Source organism: Taudactylus pleione, unplaced genomic scaffold, assembly GCF_031769625.1.
Source record: "Taudactylus pleione unplaced genomic scaffold, aTauple2 ptg000602l, whole genome shotgun sequence".
Lineage (NCBI taxonomy): Eukaryota > Metazoa > Chordata > Amphibia > Anura > Myobatrachidae > Taudactylus > Taudactylus pleione.
In genome coordinates, this window is record NW_028285004.1 from 3,602,501 (window position 1) to 3,624,698 (window position 22,198).

The 22,198-nt window shown below is 42.8% G+C and overlaps 1 protein-coding gene across 1 annotated transcript in view; it reads right to left on the reverse strand.

Annotated features, from left to right (window-relative positions):
- CDC73 (cell division cycle 73) overlaps positions 1-17,639 on the reverse strand; it is a 149,057-nt gene extending 131,418 nt beyond the window's left edge. Inside the window, exons 1-3 of the mRNA XM_088453907.1 lie at positions 17,437-17,639; positions 6,769-6,874; positions 5,571-5,640 (exon numbers count right to left, since the gene is read on the reverse strand). Of these exons, the coding sequence (XP_088310033.1) occupies positions 5,571-5,640; positions 6,769-6,874; positions 17,437-17,567 (307 nt within the window). The 5' untranslated portion in view covers positions 17,568-17,639. The remainder of the gene's footprint in view (positions 1-5,570; positions 5,641-6,768; positions 6,875-17,436) is intronic.
- Between the last annotated feature and the right edge of the window lie 4,559 nt (positions 17,640-22,198).

The window sequence follows — 22,198 nt, forward strand, 5'->3', positions numbered from 1 at the left end:
TTCTGATTCTGTCTCTCACAGTTGAAGTGTACCTATGATGGAAATTACAGACCTCTCTCATCTTTTAAAGTGCAATAACTTGCACAATCGGTGGCTGTCCAAATACTTTTTTGCCCGGGAGAGAGGGAGAGGGATATATATCTATATATCTCTCTCTCTCTCCTTGCAAAAGTATTCACCACCCTTTGCATTTTTCATGTTTTGTTGCCTCACAACCTGGAATTAAAATGGATTGCTTGAAGGTGTGCATCATTTCACTCACAGAAACATGCCTACAACTGAAGTTGTGGGGTTTTTTTTAGATTGTGAATCAAACAACATTTAGGACAACATAACAGAAAACTTCAGCGTGCATAACTATTCACCCCCCTAAAGTCAGTACTTTGTTAAGCCACCTTTTGCGGCAATTACAGCTACAAGTCACTTTGGATAAGTCTCTATGAGCTTGCCACATCTTGCCCCTGGGATTTTTGGCCATTCCTCAAGGCAAAACTGCTCCAGCTCCTTCATGTTGGATGGTTTCCGCTTGTGAACAGCAATCTTCAAGTCTGACCACAGATTCTCAATTGGATTGAGATCTTGGTTTTGACTAGGCCATTCCAATACATTTAAATTGTTTCCCCTTAAACCACCCGAGTGTTGCTTTAGCAAGTATGCGTCGGATCATTGTCCTGCTGTAAGGTGAAACTCCGTCCCAGTCTGAAATCACAGGCAGACTGAAACAGGTTTTGCTGAAGAATATCCCTGTATTTAGAACCATCCATCTTTCCCTCGACTCGAATCAGTTTCCCAGTCCCTGCTGCTGAAAAACATCCCCACAGAATGATGCTGCCACCACGTTTCACTGTGGGGATGGTGTTCTTGGGGTGATGGAATGTGTTGGGTTTGCGCCAGAGTTTTCCTTGGTGGCCGAAAAGTAAAATTTTAGTTTCATCTGACCAGAGCATCTTCCTCCATACATTTGGGGAGTCGCCCACATGCCTTTTGGCAAACTCAAATCGTGTCTTCTTATTTTTATCACCAAGTAGTCGATTTTTTTTCTGGCCACTTCCATAAAGCCAAGCTCTATGGAGTGTACGGCTTATTGTGTTCACATGCACAGATACACTAGTCTTTAGTTTGGAACTCTGCAGCTCCTTCGGAGTTACCTTTGGTCTCTGTGCTGCCTCTCTGATTAATGCCCTCCTTGCCCGGTCTGTGAGTTTTGGTGGGTGGCCCTCTCTTGGCAGGTTTGTTGAGGTACCATGTGCATTCCATTTGACAATGATGGATTTGATGGTGCTCCAAAGGATCATCAAATATTTGTTTTTGGTTTTTTTTATAACCCAACCCAGAATTGTACTTCTCAACAACTTTGTCCCTGACTTGTTTGGAGAGCTCCTTGGTGTTCATGGTGTGATGCCTCTTGCTTAGTGGTGTTGCAGCCTCTGGGGCCTTTTAGAAAAGGTGTGTTTATACTCACAGATCATATGACACTTAGATTTCACACAGGTGGACTTCATTTCACTAATTGTGTGACTTCTAAAGGTAATTGGTTGCACCAGAACTTTTGTGGGGCTTTATAGCAAAGGGGGTGATTACATATGCACATGCCAATTTTCAGAATTTTATTTATAAAGATTATTTTTTAAATATATTTTTCTCAATTCACTTCACCAAATTAGACTATTTTGTGCAGATCCATCACATAAAAAAATAATTAAATAAATTAAAGGTTGTAGTGTGACAAAAAGCTCAATGTAACCAGTCTTCCAAAAAGCTTCTACTCCATCTCATGCATACGGGTACATGCTATACTGCATGAACCCATATGCATAACAGGGATTAAAAGCTTTTTGGGAGCGCGCGAAAGACAGTGCGCAAAAGACAGCGCGCGAAGAGATAGATAGAAAGATATTATATATTTATTAGGGGTGTGCACCGGCCACTTTCTGTGTTTTGGATCTTTCTTCGTGTATTGGATCTGGATTGGTTTTGCCAAAACCACCCTTCCGTGTTTTGGGTTTTGGATCTGTATTTTTTTTTTTAAAAAGCATTAAAAACAGCTTAAATCACAGAATTTGTGGGTTTTTCCGCTCTTATGCTATTATTAACCTCAATAACATTAAATTTCCACTCATTTCCAGTTTATTCTGAACACCTCACAATATTGTTTTTAGGACAAAAGGTTGCACCGAGGTAGCTGGATGACTATGCTAAGCGACACGAGTGGGCGGCACAAACACGTGGCCCATCTAGGAGTGACACTGCAGTGGCAGACAGGATGGCAGTTTGAAAAACTAGGCCCCAAACAGTACATAATGCAAAGAAAAAAAAGAGGTGCAAGATGGAATTGTCCTTGGGCCCTCCCACCCACCCTTATGTTGTATAAACAGGACATGCACACTTTAACAAACCAATCATTTCAGCGCCAGGGTCTGCCACACGAGTGTGGCTGAAATGATTGGTTCGTTTGGGCCCCCACAAAACAAGTTGGCAATTAATCTGTCCCTGCACAAACTGGCTCTATGGAGGCAAGATGTCGTCCTCATCCACCGATTCCCCACCCTCTTCAGTGTTGTGTACATCCTCATCCTCACAGAGTATTAATACGTCCCCGCCGGAATCCACCACCACAGGTCCCTCTGTACGTTCTGGAGGCTGGTCTCCCTGGAAGAGTTGATTTATTCACTTTTATGAACATCATCTTCTCCACATTTTGTGGAAGCAACCTCCTACGCCTTTCGCTGACAAGGTTCCCGGCTGCGCTAAACACTCTTTCCAAGTACACACTGTAGGGGGAGGGGGGGGTTGGGGGGGCAACTCAGGTAAAATAGAGCCAGTTTGTACAGGGGCCTCCAAATTGCCTCTTTTTCCCGCCAGTACAGGTACGGACTGTCTGACATCCCTACTTGGATGCTGTCACCAATGTAATCCTCCACCATTTTGTCAGTGGTGACAGTATCATATGCTGTGACATGTCAGAAATTGTTGGCACGTCCTTCAGTCCAGACCAGATGTCCAAACCGGTCCTTGACTTATGACACAGGCGCACACTTGGCGCTGCTACTGTGTTGATGCACATGCGGCTACAGCGCACACAAGTCACAAACACAGAAAAAAAGTTTTATTTTTTTTGGAGTGCACTTTGGGGGAGCACCCCTGATGGACAGATCACCCCCTGGAGAACACTACAGCACCCCTTTAGGACTACAGCCTTTATGGGACACTGAACAACACAGTCCAGCCAGCCCCTATGGACAACAGCAGCACAACACAGCCCAATCAGCCCCTATGGACTGAGTGGACACAGCCCCTATGGACAACAGCAGCACAACACAGCCCAGCCAGCCCTAGCTCCCACCGTCCCTCTTCACTGTCCACAGCCGGAGTGAGAAATGGCGCAGACGCGGGGACCTTTTATAGAATCCAAAACCCGCGAGATCCGGAAGGCGGGATGATGACGTTTTGCCTCGATTTCAGTTCCGAGTCAGGCGGGAAAACCCGAGCCGGACTCTGTTTGGATTTCAGAAATCCGAATCCGCTCATCATACACACACACATACATACATGGAGATATAGAAAATTATATATCTCCGCACATCTCTAATATATACACACACGCTCACAATGTACATCTGCACTACCATAGGCAATATAATAATTGCAAATCGAAACTGTGTGAGACCAGTACTTATAGTATTGTGTTTAATTAGATACAATGGGTCATAATCGGGAGTAATATGGCTCCTGATTACTGTTTGTTATTGTCAAGGTTAGTGAGTGCGGTTTTGCAGTATATACAGTGGTGGATCATCTGTATCCCCACACTCTCATGAGTGTACATAAACATTAAATATGTAAGCAATGATATGAATTAAAATTGTGAAGAATGAAAAAAAAAAAAGTTATATATTTGGAAAATTAGAGAGAAAATTAAAAGCATTAAACTGAGGTGCCTCTGGCTCAGGGGCAGGGTATAGGGAGAGTGGACCCAGTGCACCCTCAAAGAGCTAAAGCTTTAACTGTGTGGTGCCCAGATTGGTTCCCATCACCTACAACCCAAGGTCTCCCTGTGGAGCCTATGGACCCTGAAGAAAGTTAAGGTTTTAGAGATATCCATGGTTGAGTACAGGTAAACATCAATTTGACTGAGGTACTAATTAAGTCATCCTTAAAACCTGAACTGTTAGGGTGCCTTGAGAACAGAGTTTGAGATCAAATATAGTAGAGGACTTTGTGACAGGTTAAACTTATGTTTTTGTCTTTCAGTTTCAAAAGCCTTTACTGAAAACATTTTCATGGGCTCTACAAGTTGGCGTTTTTGATTGCAGTATAATTTCCTGAAACACAAGTACATGCTCAATTATATTTAAACTTGGAGACTGACTTGCAAGTCTAAAACATTTCAACCCATTCCCTGAGGAGCCCAATTTGCAGTGTTTGGAGGCAATGTATTGCTATAAGATACAGTGTTAATAAACAAGTCAGGAGGCTCATACAAAAAACCATACTTGTGTGAAGCCTTTCTACTGCTATCAGTTACATTATTAATAAAGATGAAGGAGCCAGTTCCAGAGGCAGCCATATATGTTGCAGCCATGGAACTACCCCCTTTTCACTGATAAATGACATATGAGCATTGTCAGCTGGCTCTCACTTTGGTACAGTTTTTTTCTGTTTTACAGAACCACAAGTTATACACTGAAGTGCCAGAAGTCATGGAATAGATAGATACCTAGTATCGTGTAGGGCACCCTCTAGCCCGGCGAAGCGCAGCAACTTGACTTGGCATTGTTTCCACAAGTGGACAATAGACCTCTGGAAAGATGTTGACCCATGCTGTCTGGATATCTTCCCACAACTCCTTGATATTTGTAGAGGAATGTTGAATGTCCGTACAACTTTGGAAATATATTGTCCCATTCAGCGGGACATTATGAGGCCCCGTTTCAACGCCGATAATTTACATTGTCTTGCCATGAACAGCCTAGCTGGCATTCAAACGGACTCACGTGAAGTCAGATTACAACTGCTGCAGGTCTGGGCATTTACAAGATGTCACAGTACAGTGACACCACCTACCATTACTTACTGCTATCCCATGAATTTTGGCACTTCAATGTAAAATTCTGCCATGTAAGGTTTCTGAACCTGCGTACAATTGGAAATGTGTGATATAGTTGTACTACACAATTGCTATCCACATAACAAGTGACCTGCCCAGCCAATTGTCCCAAAACTAAAAGCTGGGTACACACTGGAGCGATTTTGGCCAGATATGTCGTTCCGTTTCGGTTGGAAACAACATATTGGCCGAACTGTTTAGTGCGTAGGCTAATCTGCGCTCATCCTGCTGTCGTTAGCAATATCTTCCAGTCGGCCATGCTGTATGGTCAACTGGACGATATTGCATGCAGCACCATGCAAAGTAATTAAGGACGGAACGAGGGATTGTTTCGTCCTACATATATATGTTCTGATGTGTACCGCGGATACGATCGGTCAGCCCATAGTCTATGCCTTCTATTTAATTTTGTTTGAGAAAAAGTAACACACCCTAACAAGAAGCACTATAGAATTTAACTTACACGTTTCCCCATTTAAGTAGGCGAGAAGATCTTTTCTGTCAGGTCTTCTGACGACAGGAATATTTTCAGTCTGGAAACAAAAGTCAAAAATACAGTACAACGTGGGACACATACATACCACTAATATAATAAAGAAACTCCTGTAGTTATCTGCATACAATGTCAACTCCTACAACTTCAGTGTTCATAAAGCAACATTTGCAAAGTCACCTTGGATTTCCGTGACCTATACAATTGCACTGCCTTGAGCCTTAATAAGGTGACCTGTATCAACTTGGCATCTACAAATAAATTTGAGGTTGGGAAAACATTTTAATACAAAAAATTATAATTATGTGTAACCCCCTCCTTCACATAACCTGTATAAACTAACTTGAGTTCATGTAAGTTTTTATTAAGGAAACTTTTATATATCATGGAATAATGAATCCTAGTTTTATTTATTAATTTATATTGAGTACATGTGTAAAATAAAAAAAATAAGATTATAGGAGCACTGGCAATTTGGCTCATGCATTTTGTGCCATCTTCATTTTACAATTACTAAAGAAACTCATCTGTCATATTTAGAAACTACACAAAATGGATTTTCTGTCAGTTTATAATGGCTACTGGAGACCACTTCTGGGTATATTAGTTTATATTGCATAACATGCTTTAACAGGAAGTTTTGTTTCACTTACATTTTGCACTCAATTTCATTAAGTCTAATGACTAGGGTAATTTGACTAAGACAAGTTTTCCCACCGTAAGATGATTTTGATTACCATGCATGTGTCCTCACTTCCTAACTACAAAATCTATCTTGTGCCATATCCCTCTGTATGCTCTCAGCATTCCTTACTGGTGTAGAGAACTAGGATAGTATTGTTAGGAGTAGAAATGGCACAGAAGAGTTATAGAAAAGCCTACATTTCCTATATGCATATGATGGGAAACCAATTGTTTTTTTGTGGCTGTCATGTTTGCCCGGTAGTAAAGCAACCTGAGGTCCTGATTGATAAGTAGCTGGATTCAAAGTTTTTCATAAGTACTGGCAGACAGTGGCTCTAGCAGATGTACAAAGTAACACATTTACAGATAAATACATCTAACCTCTCCCCCATACGAGAGGATTGACACTTTCTCAAACTGGTTATATTTATATTTCACTGCAAAATATTTCCAACACTAATTATTCAGAATATAAGATACTTACAGCAGCCCGTCTGACATACACAGGATGGGAAAGATGCACATTGTTGAGTAGAAATAAGATTGAGTCAAGCGTATAGTATTCTCTTGGCTGTCCTTCCTTTCCAGTTCTGCAATAAAACAAAGGAGGAACTTAGATGGCAGGCTCCAGAAGTACCCATTTTAAAAAGCCATAATTAAAGAAGAAAGCATGCACATTATCTGCAATATGCATCTAGAAATGTTTTGCCACCAGCTTCTCGGAAACGTAGGGGAGAATAGCAGTAGATGGCAAAGGTGATTCTAAATCAAACTACAGGTAGCACATAATTTGCTCCTCATGTTTTCTCAGACTTCATTTAGATCCAAAACATGCAGAAGAAACTAGGTTCAAAAAATTATGTAGGAACTGTAACTCCTGGGAGACTTCTTGGTGGATCTAAGACAAAATAAACTTATAGGGAGTCTTTGTACCTCACACTACTCTAAGGGGACAATTGAATTCTTAAGCGGGAATTTGGCTGTCGGGCTAAGTGCCTGGGAGCTATTCAACTACGTCCCACGACTAGTCCCAAGGCTGCACTTATCACGGATTTCTGCTCACACCTTCCTGAGGTAGCAAGCAGAAACCTGTGTAAAGTAGGTCTTAGAGGCAACTTGCGACAGATGCTTCAGGCCCACCACTTAGCCCAGGAGCTGCAGTTTAACGTGGCTAATCCCAGGAAGTCATTGAACAGCTCCCGGGAATTTAGCCCAAAAGCTGAAATCCCATGTAAGAAATGTATTGCCTCCTAATGGTGGGTACACACTATACAGATATATCTGCAGATCGAGTGACCTGCAGATGATGGTCGTTCATACACATTGAACAGCCATCATCTGTGTCTGGCCGCGGGTCCCGATGGCCGGGTCGGGGGAGGGGTGTCCCACCCCCCTCATACCGCTGAGGGTGTATGGGTGGTCTGTAGATAAATCGGTCATCGGCTGTGCAGCACAGCCAATGCGATATGTCTGAACGTCGACGTTCACAGACATATCGCTGGTACACAGATGGGCAGCAGATATATTGGCCGATCAATTTATCGGCCAATATATTTGTCAGTGTGTACCCAGCTTAAGAGTGTTCCTGAACTGCACCTTTGATAACCACTAAAATGTCTTCTGTTTTATCTCAGTAACAGGCTTTGCTCAGATAAAGTCAAATGCTTATTTATCAGCCACCAAGTTAGAACAACCAGGCATTATCTAAAACAGGGGTCTTAAACCTTGGCACTCCAACTGCAGATCCCAGGATGCCCTGCCACAGTTTTAGCATGATCCCAGGATGCCCTGCCAGTTTTAGCATGCTGTTATATCAAAACGGTGGCAAGGCATGCTGGGATGTGTAGTTCCACAGCAGCTGGTGGGCCAAGGTTGAAGACCCATGATCAGAAGGTTGCAAACAAACATTTATGTTAAGATTAGGTCTTTAAAGGGGTAAATTCAATTATTTTTGCCAGTGGCTTCTACTAATGGGCACCCAATGGAGCAATTCAATTGCTGCTCCAATTGGATGTGATTGCCTTGGGCACACAGATTTCTGCTCGCACCCTCCTGAGGGAGCGAGCAGAAAAGTCCTGGTAATCAATACTTTAGATAGGTTTAGCAACTTAACACAGCTAAACCTGGTCTATTTGTGCGCGACCAGTGCGAAAAGTAATGCCGGAACAATTCAATATCACCCTGTCTAAAGTGACGGACGATAGGGAACACACTAAATCAATTGAAGTGTCCTTTAAGTATCAAACCCCAAACTATGGACACGATTTTATTCAACGCGAAGTGAATAGCGCCGGGAATCAGTTCCCAGAGCTATTCAATTCATCACGCTGCTAAACCCGACTAAGGATGTGAGCAGAAATCCGACAAAAGTCCAGGCGCGATGCTGTTTTCTGTCCTTAGCGCCAGGAAAACAGCGTCACGCCGGGAAGTTTAGTTGGAGAATGCCCGTTCTCATGCCCAAACACCCTGTTTAAGGCGCGAGAACGAGCCTTCCCCGACCTAACTTCGCGTATTATTGAATAGCTCCAGGAGCTCATTCCCGGCGCTATTCACTTCGCTTTTAATTGAATCGTGCCCTATATGTTTGACAGAAAATCTCTTTACCATGATCATATTAATAGTAGAACCGGTGTTTTCAGTCACTGGCTTTAAATTTGTAGTTTGTATGAGTGTTTCTCATTAGTACATTACATAACAATCTGATGCTTCACAAGGGATTTTACGCGGGTTCAGGAGCATTATAGTTTTCCAAAACTACTTGCTCCAAAGTTTTTAATACATGGAACCCTCTTCTAGTCCAAAATATGTCACAACAGCAACTGCAAATTACTTTAGTGAACCGACAACAGAATTACACATCAAACTTGATAGGGCGCTACATAGTCTGGGTGAGCCAGGCAGTTAGCATTTGTCTGTGTTCCCAATATCTCCATGGGGCAATTCAATTCAGTGCGCTGTTGAATAGCGCTAGGAATGAGTTCCCAGAGCTATTCATTTGTCCCCATCGCATCCTGCACTTAAGTCGGGAGATGCAAGTTACAGCGCCTATGTCGGGTGTTTAGTTGCGGTAACCTGCATTCGTAGACTTAAGTGTTGGCCACGATACTGTTGGGACACTCACTAAGCCTGAAAACAGCATTGCACCACTAGTTTATTCGTAATTCTGCTTGCACCTCAGGAGGCTATTCAACATCGCACTGTGGGCCTGATTCAGACCTGCTCGCGAGCGGGTCGATGTTGCCCAAGTGCGCATGTGCACGACGGAGTCGGCTCCATCGTGCGCATGCGCGAGACCCGAATAACGACGGCCAAGCTGTCGTTATGGGTCTCGCACCAAAGGGAGCGTGCTGTCGATGGTGATTGACAGCACGCCCCCTTTGGTGAGCGTGCCGGGGGTGTAGCTGCCCAGACGGAGGCGTTCCCATGGGAACTAGTGATGTCTGATAGAGCCAAAAGCACTCCAGGGCTTGCGGCAGCGAGACCCTACCACAGGGTCTCGTCGCAAGCCCGATGGTCTTGACCATCGCGACCATCATTTTGGCTGCTCACTATAGCTGTGGGTGGTCACCCACAGCTATGCGAGCGGCCAGGAGGCCGCTCCAAAAAGTAGAAGGGACGGCCCTGATACAGAGCGTCCGGCTCTGAATCAGGGCCTGAATTCAATAGCTGTATTCTCACATCACCATAAGTGTCAAGAAGGAAGAATGCAGTCTTATAGTTGGATAAATATGAACACTACATTACACAATATTTTAGATGAATCCTATCACCACTTCTACTTGGTGACATACTTTGGAATCACCTTTTTGTTTAGCACCTTCCCATTGAACCAATTACAGAATAATTTATAGTTTGCCAACACTGTTTAACATCAGAAGCTGTAACTCGGAAGCTGCTCAGACAGACCATTAGTTTATAATATATTACTTTCTCAAAACGGGGGGGGGCGGGGGAGATATCAACACCTCAAGATTCGACTACATCATCATACTTATCTAAACAGGGTATTGAGCGCACATGAAACATCTTCAGCTACACAAACATCCATATTTAGGACAATTTCTTACAACAGTAACTAAATACTCATTGTCAAACTAAAAGAAAAGACTTTTAGCACTTCTAAAATAGCACTGTTAAGGAATACAACACTGTAGGAATACTTTCTGTCACATACTTTGCTGACAAGTCCTTATATCAGGACTTCCAGCTCCATCCTTCAGTTGCCAAAAATGAAGCAGATTTAAGGGGAGCTGTACCAAGCCTTGGAGAACATGGACAAACTGTTCAAAGCAACTAGCTTCTAAATGTCATATCTAACACACTGTATGAAATAACAGAAGCTGATTGGTTGCTATGGGCAATGTCTCCATTTTATCTCTCAAAAGGTATGATACATCTCCCCCTTATAACTAAATGGACCAATTCTTTTCATAATTCTTTCATATGGCCATTTGCTTATTTTACACCACACATAATTGTGAAAGTCTTGTTTATTCATTAATATGCCACTTGCTCACTGATTTACAGTAGCAGTTTCCCCAGGAGGCTGATGGAGAGTCCTGGAATAAGTAATACTAGGTCATTTATTTTTGTTTGAAACAAAATAAAGGGGTCAATCCTATTCCATTGCGAAAGTTGCGAGCTACCTTTGTAACGGCAATAAAACGCTGGCAACAGCACCTCGCACCCTTCGCGGCCCGATCCGAGCCCGAATTTGTGTCATTTTGGGGACGATTCAATTCAACGCGAATTGAATAGTGCCAGGAGCGAGCTCCCAAAGCTATTCAATTCAATGCGCTGTGTGGTCGGAGAATTGCCGGTTATCGCGCCTTAAGGGTGTTAAGGTGCGGTAAGCGGCATTCTCTGATCAAAGTGCCACTAAGCAGCAAAAACAGCTGCGCGCCCGGCACTTTGGTCGGATTTCTCCTCGCATCCCCAGGGGGGTGCGAGAAGGAATCCTTAGCGAGCCCAAACAACGTGGTTTATTGAATAGCTGCAGGAGCTCCCTCCCGCGGCTATTCAACATTGCGTTGAATTGAATTCCCCCCCCTTTGCTTGGAGCCATATGGGGCTGCGAGCACTTTTAGGCGAATCCAGGCGGCCGTTATACTTGCAGATGCTAGTCATCACGTACAATTGGATTGACCCCAAAGTCTGTTGATTTTAGTCTATTTATCTTTCCCTCTGATGTTATGAACACCTTACATCCAGCTATAATTGGCATTTAGTGATATATGAACTGGATTAATCTGATGCACTGATATGGCTAGTTGTCAACTTATTGTTGGCCTGTACCAACACATGCTAGATTTGATAGTACTTTTAGCCAGTTCTGAGTTTCTATTCAATACCTTTATGTGCTAGAGACTAAGGGCCTGATTCAGAGATGGACACAGCGATTATATTTACACAGATCAGCAATGTTTTGCTACTGCACATTCATGATAAGTCTAGAAAACCCTCAATGTGCATGTGCAAAAAATGTGTGCGATACTGTTCACAATTGCATATGGAATCACTAACATTCGAGAAGGGGTTTGCGATCCCCGATTGCAAAAAGGGACGTTTCATGGGTGTATTAGGGGAGTGTTGCAGGCATATCTGGGAATAATGCTGCATTTCCATGTTTAGTTGGATTTGAGAATAACTAGAATAGACTAAATTCTACAGCAAATGTCGATGGTACGCCTGATGTTGCGTTGATGTTGGTGTGTTTACAAACGCCATCACAAATGCACAGACAACACAGCCATTGGTGTCTCACTGCTCATACACTCCATCGCACAGTGGAGGACAAAGGGAAGACTGAGATTAGCATATTCCTGCAACTGTAACAGAGAGCAGGTGCGACCGCAGCTGCATTAGCAACTATCTCTGAATCAGGCCCAGAAATTACATTGGCTCCCAGGTAGGTTTCCCATATGTTCAAGTGATTTCACATGTAAAATTGACAACCAAATTGTCAATTCAAATTGACAATTTGGTTGTCGAAGACTAAACTGGCCAATAATTGAATTATTGTGTGTAGTCATTTTTTGTTCTGCAAAAACAAAATTTGCTTGCAGCACATTAACCACTTAACTGACGATTTTTCCAGCAAAACCGGGCAGCAATTTTGCCTGGCCTGCATGAAAGTCCAAGGAGGTCAGAGGAGATCCTGCACATGTGTAAAACAAATTTCCTCTTCAAACACACAGCTGGGCAGTGCGGTCACACTTGTCATCTGAAGCACAGCTGGATGCGTTCGCATCCCATACGACCACGTCAGTTAAGTGATTAATCAAATAGAAAATATGGTAATCCGATGAACAAATGACAATGTGCAAAAAAGTCCATCAGCTAGCTATACTAGGTGACAGGCTGTGAAATGACCAGATCCATCACACAACTTGGATGGGCTAGTTATTGTTTGATGGGCCACAGTAGAGACAATGCAGCCAGTGTCAACAGATTTACCATCTACAAATGCTTGTGTTGTAACCAACAAATGGACTGTACATGAGGCCAGCAAATAAAAGGTGATGCACAGATGTGACCTTATAAATCGAGTCCGTATCCTTTAATCACGTCTGGCATGGTCGCATCAGATGCGACCACACCAGGTTTGGCTTTCCCTGACATGATCGCATCTGATGCGACCAGTCAGGAATGCCCTGTGGGCGGCTGTAGGAAGATACAGCTGCCAGTCTCAGAGGGACCTCTTGGCCCCTTCTGTACCTTCAGATCTTCCCCGTGTCTGCTGATCACTGCTGGGCACAGTGATCAGCCAGCCCGGCACCCACCTCCCCCTACCTGGCGGCTGTTCCTGTGTAAATCCAGTGCTGCTCCTCGCAGCCACCAGGGAAAACAGTAAGTGGAGCCGCTGCCCCTGTGTACAGCAGACGCTGCTCCTAGCAGCCGCTAGGGAAAGCCAGTGAAAGAAGCCGCTGTGTACACGCGACGCTGCTCCTCGCAGCTGCCGGGAAATCATTACATCGTTGTAACCACTGTCCCCTCAGTGTGTACCCGGCGGCTGCAGAGAAGAGCAGCTGCTGGAGAAAGCTAGTAAATGGAGCTGCTGCCTGTGTGTACCTGGCGCTGCTTCTCATAGCTGCCAGGAAATCATTACAGTGTTGTGACTCCTGTCCCCTCAGTGTGTACCCGCCGGATTAGTAAAGACAGCAATGCCCCGTTAGCATGAATACCCGGCAGCTGCAGAAAGGAGCAGCCACTGGGGAAATAGCAGCCCCAGCACCCACCATCTGCACCATTAATCAATGTATATCGATTACCTGATACATCAATAAAGAAAAAAAAAAATTCTATGTTTCTCGATTCATTTTTTCAAACATGTTATTTTATTTTGCATATATTGCTATCTATATATATATATCTCTATATCTCTATCAATTTCTGAGCAGGTTTTGGAAAAAAATATTAGCCAGTTAAGTGGTCAAGTTACTTCCAAATTGAATTTCTGCTGTTGTGGGATGCATAGAAAGCATAGTACATGGATCATTAGACAGTACCACGCAGTATTTACCTAGCACTAATCCCGTTCCTTTTGGAACAGAAAATTTGATACTGCCTGGGGTCATATCTATATGGAGTTTGCATGGGTTTCCTCACAGTGCTCCCACTTACTCCACACTCCAAGTGGCATACATGTACAGTAGGTTAAATGTCAATGACAATTTATTGTGGTGAATGTCCCCATGTGATGTAATTTCAATAGTAAGCTCCACTGGTGCAGGTCCAATGTGCATAATGAAACATTCCATGTAAAACCATTTATAGACATTATATAAAAAATTATTATTAGATTCATTCCAATTATAGCAAAATGTCTGCCAACAAAATAATATGTTCTCAGCTCCACAGTCAATGCACACAGAAATTATTTGCTCACCATTATTTATATAGAGCACACATTATGCAGCACTTTACAGAGAAAATGTAGCCATTTACCAAGAGGACACAAAAGTTGTATTTTTAAGGTATCAATTAACCAGTAATTTTTGGATTGTGGAAGGAAAACAGGATATCCAGAGAAAACCCATGCAAACACAGGGAGAAATGCAATGTATTTATCGCTGCCGTAGCTACTGTCTACAGTGACAGGAGCTATGCAATTATTTGTGCTGCTGGGCGCCTATCACTTATCATGGATGTCATGCCCAAAATGCAGGGGTAAAAGATAAGCAACTGCACTCAACCCTTATGTATCTATGTGTAGTGTGCAAATAATGAAAGGTAATAATGAACTGCGCAATATTTTTATTGTTAATCCACATCAGCATACGTTGTTTGAACAATGTGGTAATTGTGGCAGTATATTATACAGTGTGTTCTCATGAGTCCATGTCCACACAAAGTACTGATGATATGATACAAATGTAACAATCAGATGGTAAATCTTGTATCAATTTCCAAGCATAGTTACTCAATGTCAGTGGGTACTGTTGCACCGTAGTGCTGGAATAACCATCACCCAAGACTGACAGCCCACTAAACCAATCAACCAAATGGACTGAACCTCGGATAATTTAACCAAAAGTCCGTACAGGACACCCTTAAAACACATCCCCAAACGAAGGCCTATCGGCCGAAACACATTGAGAGGGCACACACACACACACACACACACACCAGGCAAAGACTGCATTGTCCTTTAAGTCCAGGGCCTCAACTCATCCCGTCAGCGACGGGGGATACAGAACCGGGACTCAGAAGTGACCAGGGAAAGAAGGCGGAAGTGTACAGAGCGCTCAGGCCGGAGGTGTGGGACCTATGGTGTGTCCTATCCCAGGACCGCAGCGGGTAACATCACCTTAGAGGCAGTAACTTCCAGCAGCGGACGCCCCATGGCTAACCAGCACAGGTGAACCGGCGGCAGCACCCCACATGGAGACGGCAGCGAACAGAGCCCTGCGCAGTAAAGCCACACAAGGAGCAACCGTGTCCCTCCGGAGCAGTGCAACACCCCTGAACAGAGGGGAGGACCCTGAGGACGAAGAGGTGCACCGCAATACAAAGGAAAAGTGGGACACAGTTATACACAAAACGAAGGTACTTAACTGAACACTGACATACTGGCAATATCACAGTGGATCGTGATCGGATATATGTGACTCTTTACCACTAAGTGAGGCACCACTTTGCCAAGTAACACCGAATGAGACTGCAGATTTATTCCAGCACAATGGTGACAATGGTGAACAGTTCCCACTGCCATTGAATAACTATGCTTGGAAAGTGATGCAAGAGTTAACATCTGATTGTCACATTTATATCATATCATCAGTACATTATGTAGACATGGACTCATGAGAACACACTGTATAATATACTGCCACAATTACCACACTGTTCAAACATATGCTGATGTAGATTGACAATAAAAATATAGCGCAGTTCAGATCTATATTACCATTCATTATTTTCACACTACACATAGAAACATAAGGGTTGAGCACAGTTAAGACTCCTATCGTATATATTGTTCGGTTAGGGCGACCTGTAACTTTCTGCAGCACACCCGAACCAACAAGCCCGATTCAGTGCGCATCCGTTATAGCTAGGTAAAGGGTCTTCTACCATCTAAAGAGACCGATAAGGTACCCAAAAGCTGTGCGTGATGTGATTAAGGTGCTCAAAAGACCTACTCATCGTGGATTTCTGCCGCATCCTCCTGAGGTGCTAGAAGAAATACACCCAAAGTTATAGGGTGCAAGTGCTGCAGTTGCCTGAGGCACAAGCAACTGAATAGCTTCCGTCACTTTAGACGGGAGCTGTGGCCGCGATAAAACAATTGAAGTCCTCCCTCAAAAAGAATATACATATCAGCACAAATATGGCATGGATTGGATTCAAACCCATGACCCCAATGCTGTGAGGTAACAATGCTAACCAACTAATTGTGAACTGAAAGTTAAATTACAATATGAATTAAATAAATGCAAACAAGCTAGACAAGCGGTGAAAAATGCAAGAGATGACAGCAATCTGGACAGCCATAAACAGTGCTTACACTACTTCTGGACACAGCACATTTAGTGACAGGGGTCTGTCCGGTGGGGCAAACTGTACACATTGTTGACAGGATCAAATGTGTGACCACATTTGTCTAAAAGGTGCGTACACTCTGGGCGATCAGGAGAGACACTACGATTACGACATCATAATCGTACCGTCGTTCCTGAACACATGTAGTGTCTGCACTGAACAATCAGTCGTTCAGTGCAGGCACAGTCCATCATTCCTGAACATGCCAATCTGTCGTTATTGGCAGATTGTGCCGCATGTTCAGGCGATGGACAATGTCGGAAACGACCAGTGGGAGCACGCATCGCTGGTCGTTTCTGACATAAAAGAGCACGATTTCTGAGTGATTGCGCGATTACGATGTCCTAATCAGGTAATCGCTCAGTAATATCGCCCTGTGTGTACGCACCTTAATATAGGTAATATTAACCAGTGTGTCATATGTTTTGAGCTCCTAATCAATGAAAAAAAAAAAAAGCAAAATAAAAACATTTTCACAAAGCATAAGGCTTTTTTCAGTATTGAAATAATTCCTACACAGGCAGAGCAGAGTTTCATATCATATGGAATCAGCAATGCTCAAACATGTATCCAGCAACCTAAACTAACTTCAACATTGAAACTTAATGGGAATCCAATTTATCACTAGCTCACTTCTGACAATTCTTCTTCCACTGACCTATTCCTCAATGTTATGCAGAAACTCTGAGCTTTCCAATACTAAGTGCTGTACAAACATTATATTAATATTGACAAAGCAGCATTCCAAAATAAGAAACTACAAACACATCCAAGTAAACGTCTGAACAGTTATACTCATTTATATAAACAGATATGTCTCAGCATTACACAAATGAGATTTACTAAGTAGTTCAGGGTACACAAAGCTAATGTAAAAGTTATAGGATGACATGCTTACACACTATTTCAGCATGACTGGGGTATGCTGGGTGTAACACAATCACCACATAGAAGAAAGTGCTCAGCTAATGGACAAAAAACGACACTAGTGTGCAGCCGGAGATTAGACACCTAGATAAGTACAGTAGTCAGGCTGATAGCTAACTAGCCAGCACTAGGCACAGGGCACTGTGCATGCAGGTGATACCGCCTTATCCCCAATACTCACCCCCAGATAACATAGTTGGTCTTGACATTCTTTGGCCAGGAGAACTCCCCGAATATAACTTCATCCCCTTTGACATTAATTTCCTTCTTCTGGATGTTGTACTGACGCAGAACGCTCAGCACGTCCGCCATCTTCTCCTCCTCCTCCGCCTCCTGTGCTGCTGCCTGGCCGAGGAGGGAAGGACCCCAGCGCTTAGCTGCCTGAGGAAAACGCCTGATTCGTCCTCAGCGAGGACCCCGCTACAGCATGAGCTGTCTTGCGTAGTGCCTGACTCGGAGACAGCACAGACTGAGATGATAATGATGCTGAGGCTGAGCTGACTGCAGCCTGACTCCCTGATGCGATGCCAATATAAAGTTGTTACCGGGTGGTGTTTGTCCACCCCTTGGTAGCAGCAGTAAGTATATAAGCTACAGAACGCAATTTTTTTTTTTTATAACTATTATTTGTTATATGTTAAACAGTTTTGTCATTTTTAATTGTCACATATCTCCCTCTTTCTCGTCGAACATTTATGTCTAGTATTTTAATTCACTGCGCTGTTTGGTCCAACTAAAGGATTTCTTTTTGCACCCCCCTGAGGGTGTGAGGAGAAATCTGACAAAAGTGCCGGCCGTGCGGCTGTTTTCCCGCTTATTGCCGCTGCGCAGCCGGCATTTTAGTCTGAGAATGCCAGTTGTCGCGACTAAACACCCAGTTGAAGTCGCGAGATATGAAATTCTCCAACTTAGGCCCGTATTCAATTAGCCCTGAAAAATCAAAATCCACTAAAAAGTATCGTCGATTGCGACTTTTCGCCAGGCGGAAACTTATCTCCATATTCAATTGCAAACACTTTTCGTGTACGCGAAAACGCAATGCCATGTAATAGGCGAAAAAGTGCAAAATCTCCATTTTGGGGTGGAAAGGTGGGGAAACACTCAGCACGCTTGGGTCAGCCCCCCCCCCCCCTTTCCCAAAGGATAACTGCATAAAAAAAAACCTTTAAAAAAAATGAGGAACACCACAAAAAAGCACTTTGAAAATGGGAGCGAAAAAGTGCAAAGTGGGGGTACAAACTTAAAAAGTAGTGAAATAGACTTTAGGGGGGGGGTCTGCAAGTATGGGGGAGGTGTTTTTTTATTGCAGGTCCTTGCTTCAGGTGCGTTTTTTACATTTTTTTTAAACTTTACTTTAGCGACTTTAAACCATGCTTGCACCCATTTTCAAGTACCCCAAATTTGACTACTGATTTTCACCCCAAAAAACTGCTTAATGCTATTCTTCACCACTTGTGTAAAGACGCTAATTAGTAGAAATTGACACACCTTAAGTACCCCAAATAACTTTATTAGGACTATTCGGGGGCATGTACATTGATCCCTAATGCTAGTGCATCTTTTAGGGGCTGTCAAGCTGATTTCTCCAATTCTGTCGGCACTTTTCGCCTGGTTTGCATTCCCCGGGTTGCGTTTTAGCAACTTTTGGAATTGAATAGGGCGAATCGGGGGTTACGCACGCAATAAGTTTTCACAGCTAAAATACGCAATGTAGGCGGAAAGCCTGGCAGGCGAAAAAGTATTGCGGGTGCGAAACGAATTGAATACGGGCCTTAACTGGCAGCTGTCGGACCAAACAAAGCGCTGAATTGAATAGCTCCGGCCGCTCCCACCCAGAGCTATTCAGCATCGCCCTGAATTGAATCGAACCCATGAAGCTGTGAATAATTTTGCAGTTTTGCTGCTCATTGTTTTTTTAATAAAGTGGTTTACGTCAGTGTTTCCCAAACCGTCATCTAGGTACGCACTTAAGGGGCATATTCAATTGGCTAATTACCCGCACCGTGTGGGGAAATGCTATTCAATTAATTAGCATTTTGGTAAATCTAGGGTAAACACGCAGAAACCCACTGATTCCACATAAACTGAAGAATCAATGGGTTTCCCCACGCTTTAATCCCCGATATAGAATATGCCCATTAATGGGCATATTCAATTAGCTGTGATAATTTTTTTTTTCTACCACAGCAGGGATGGCCATTGACCATTGATGGGTATCAACCAATCCAATGGTTCTCCACCATCAATAGCACAGAGCCCAGCAATGTTTTTTTTTCAGCCTGGCGCCGGGACATGGAGCATAGCCCCGCCCCTGATGTGACCCATGAAACCCTGCCCCACTTTTGGGGGCTGATTCAAGTCAGCGGGAGTTGAATAGTGTTGGGAAGTTGATCCCGGAGCTAGTCAATTCAGCGCGCTGTTTAGTCTAAAGCAGCTCATCCATGGTGCGATTTTTTGCACAGTGTCTACGATTTCGATCAATCGTGCACATCGTGTGTTGATTCTGTGTGTTTACGATGCCGATGCGCATCCCCGCAGATGTATAGTTGGATCGTAGATCTTACTGCAAAAGAGTAAGATTACGATCTATTGTGTACAATGTAATACACATGTATGCATCTTATCGTATGATTGTAACGATCAATCGTACACCATTTGACAACATCGTATGGAGAATTTCAAGGGAAATCGTACAACACGTCTTACCACCCTGTATGGCCGGCATAACACTTACAAGTTAAATCCGAGAATGTTGGTTCTTGTGGCTTAACTTATTGTGTCTAGTCACGAGAACCGTCAGTCTCTGACTAAGTGCCAGCCGGGAGGCTGTTAGCGCAGCCGGCACTTTATTTGGATTTCTACTCGCACCCTCAGTAGGGTGCGAAAAGAAATAATTTAGTCGCCCTAACAGCGCGCTGAATTGAATAGCTCCCTCCCAGCGCTATCAGCAGGCTGAATTGAATCGGTCCCTCTGATTGGCACGGTGAGTAACAGATCAGGTATGCTCTAACTCAACAAATGATCCAGGCACCAGTCTGAGTGTATCCACTACCAATCCTCTGCTGATATTTAACAGCTGCATGCCCCCAAAAAAGAGGTTTTGCCTACGTACTGTCGCTATATCGACAACCTGTTCTTTATTTGGGAAGGGGATGTTTCGTCTGTCACTGCTTTTGTTGATTATTTGAATTCTAACACTTTTGGTTTATCTTTCACTTGCACACAATTCCTCTCACATAATTTTTTTTAGATATTACAGGGGAGGTGGTACAGGAGGTCATATGTGTTTCCCCCTATAAGAAACAAGTGGATGTATGTAGCTATATTCCATGCTCGCGTAACCATAATAAAAAATGTTTAGAAAATGTTCATAAGGGCCAGCTACATAGGATTCGAAGGAACTGTACATCTGATGAGACATTTAAGATACAAGCACTGGAACTAATTGAAGGCTTTATAGAGAGAGACTACCCACAAGCTGTTTTGGATGGGACTTTGGAGTTCTCTTCATCATTAGATAGGCAGATAATCTTGGAGAGTGAGGACAATATAAAGAAACATAAAAGTATAAAGAAAAATATAAATAAAAATAATAGTAAAAATAAAAGTAATAGTCAGGAATTAACTTTCATTTCAAATACAAGTATGGATGAAAATGAAAGTACAAAAGGGAATACTATTAATAGAAATATAGGTGACACAGAAACTAATGGGGGCTTGGACTTTGGTTTAGCCTTTACGTCTAAATGTAGCAATCAGGAAAATAACTAATATCATGAGGAAGAATCATAGACTACTATTCACGGATCCCATTTTAGATGAATGTTTGAATGATAAACCAACTGTCTTCTTTAAGAAAGCAAAGAGCCTTAGGAATATATTAGCTTCTAGTTTTTTTGCTAATCCCTGTAGTCCTAAACATCAGTCAACACAGAACAATCACAGGGATATAGATATATGGTTTTTATAAATGCAATCACAACAGATCTACCACATAAATAAGACCAAATCTGTTTACTCTTCTAAATCGAAGAAATAGTTTTGGATTGAGTCATTCATCAATTGTAACTCTAGTTTGTAATTTACTTAGTAATCTGCCCGTGCCGTTTGTGTTATGCAGGTCGTACTATGAGGAATTTAAAATGTAGGTTTATGGAACATAGGAGGAACATTGTGAATAAGTGTGTAAATCACAGTGTTCCCAGATATTTTTTAGAATACCATAAGGGAGATCCTTCCTGTCTACAATTGATTGCTTTAGAAGTTATTCCTAACACTAGTAGACAATAGATCTTGAATTTATATAAGAATGTTTAAGAAATTGGTCTCCCCTTATCTATTATTTTAAATACTGAATGAAAAAATCATATAGACATATGTTTATAGTCTGGTGCTCCTCCCTCTTTTCTATGCTTTATTGCTCTCTGCTCTGCGTTATATATATTTTTATGTGATTTCTTGTAGATAATTTTTACTAATATATGAATTAATTGAATATGTATTGCATGTAATGCAATTTTTATATATGGTTATTTTTAGCACTTCAGATTCATATTAGTGATTATATTGATATAACATGTTTATTTGTAATAGAAGCTTATTGCATGCATGGAGTTTATGTATTTTATGAGCACATTATTTGGAAGCAAGAAGGCTCCTAATTAAACCGGACAATGAGTTGCACTTGATAACAATTATCAGTAATAGTATTTAGTTCGGTCTTGGGAGTATAGTGGCCACTTCCGCCTTTTGAAGAAGCCGTCAGGTGCGGGGAAACGCATCGAGGATACTAGACTTTGTGGCTGAGCTGACCTGTGAAACCCTATTGCATATACCTGCACCCCCACGCTGTACCCGTTTGTACTCGGGACATCCATCACTAGGACTCCGGCTTATGAGTCCTGGGGAGAGAAGCGTCGTGCATGGGGAGGAATCTTCACACT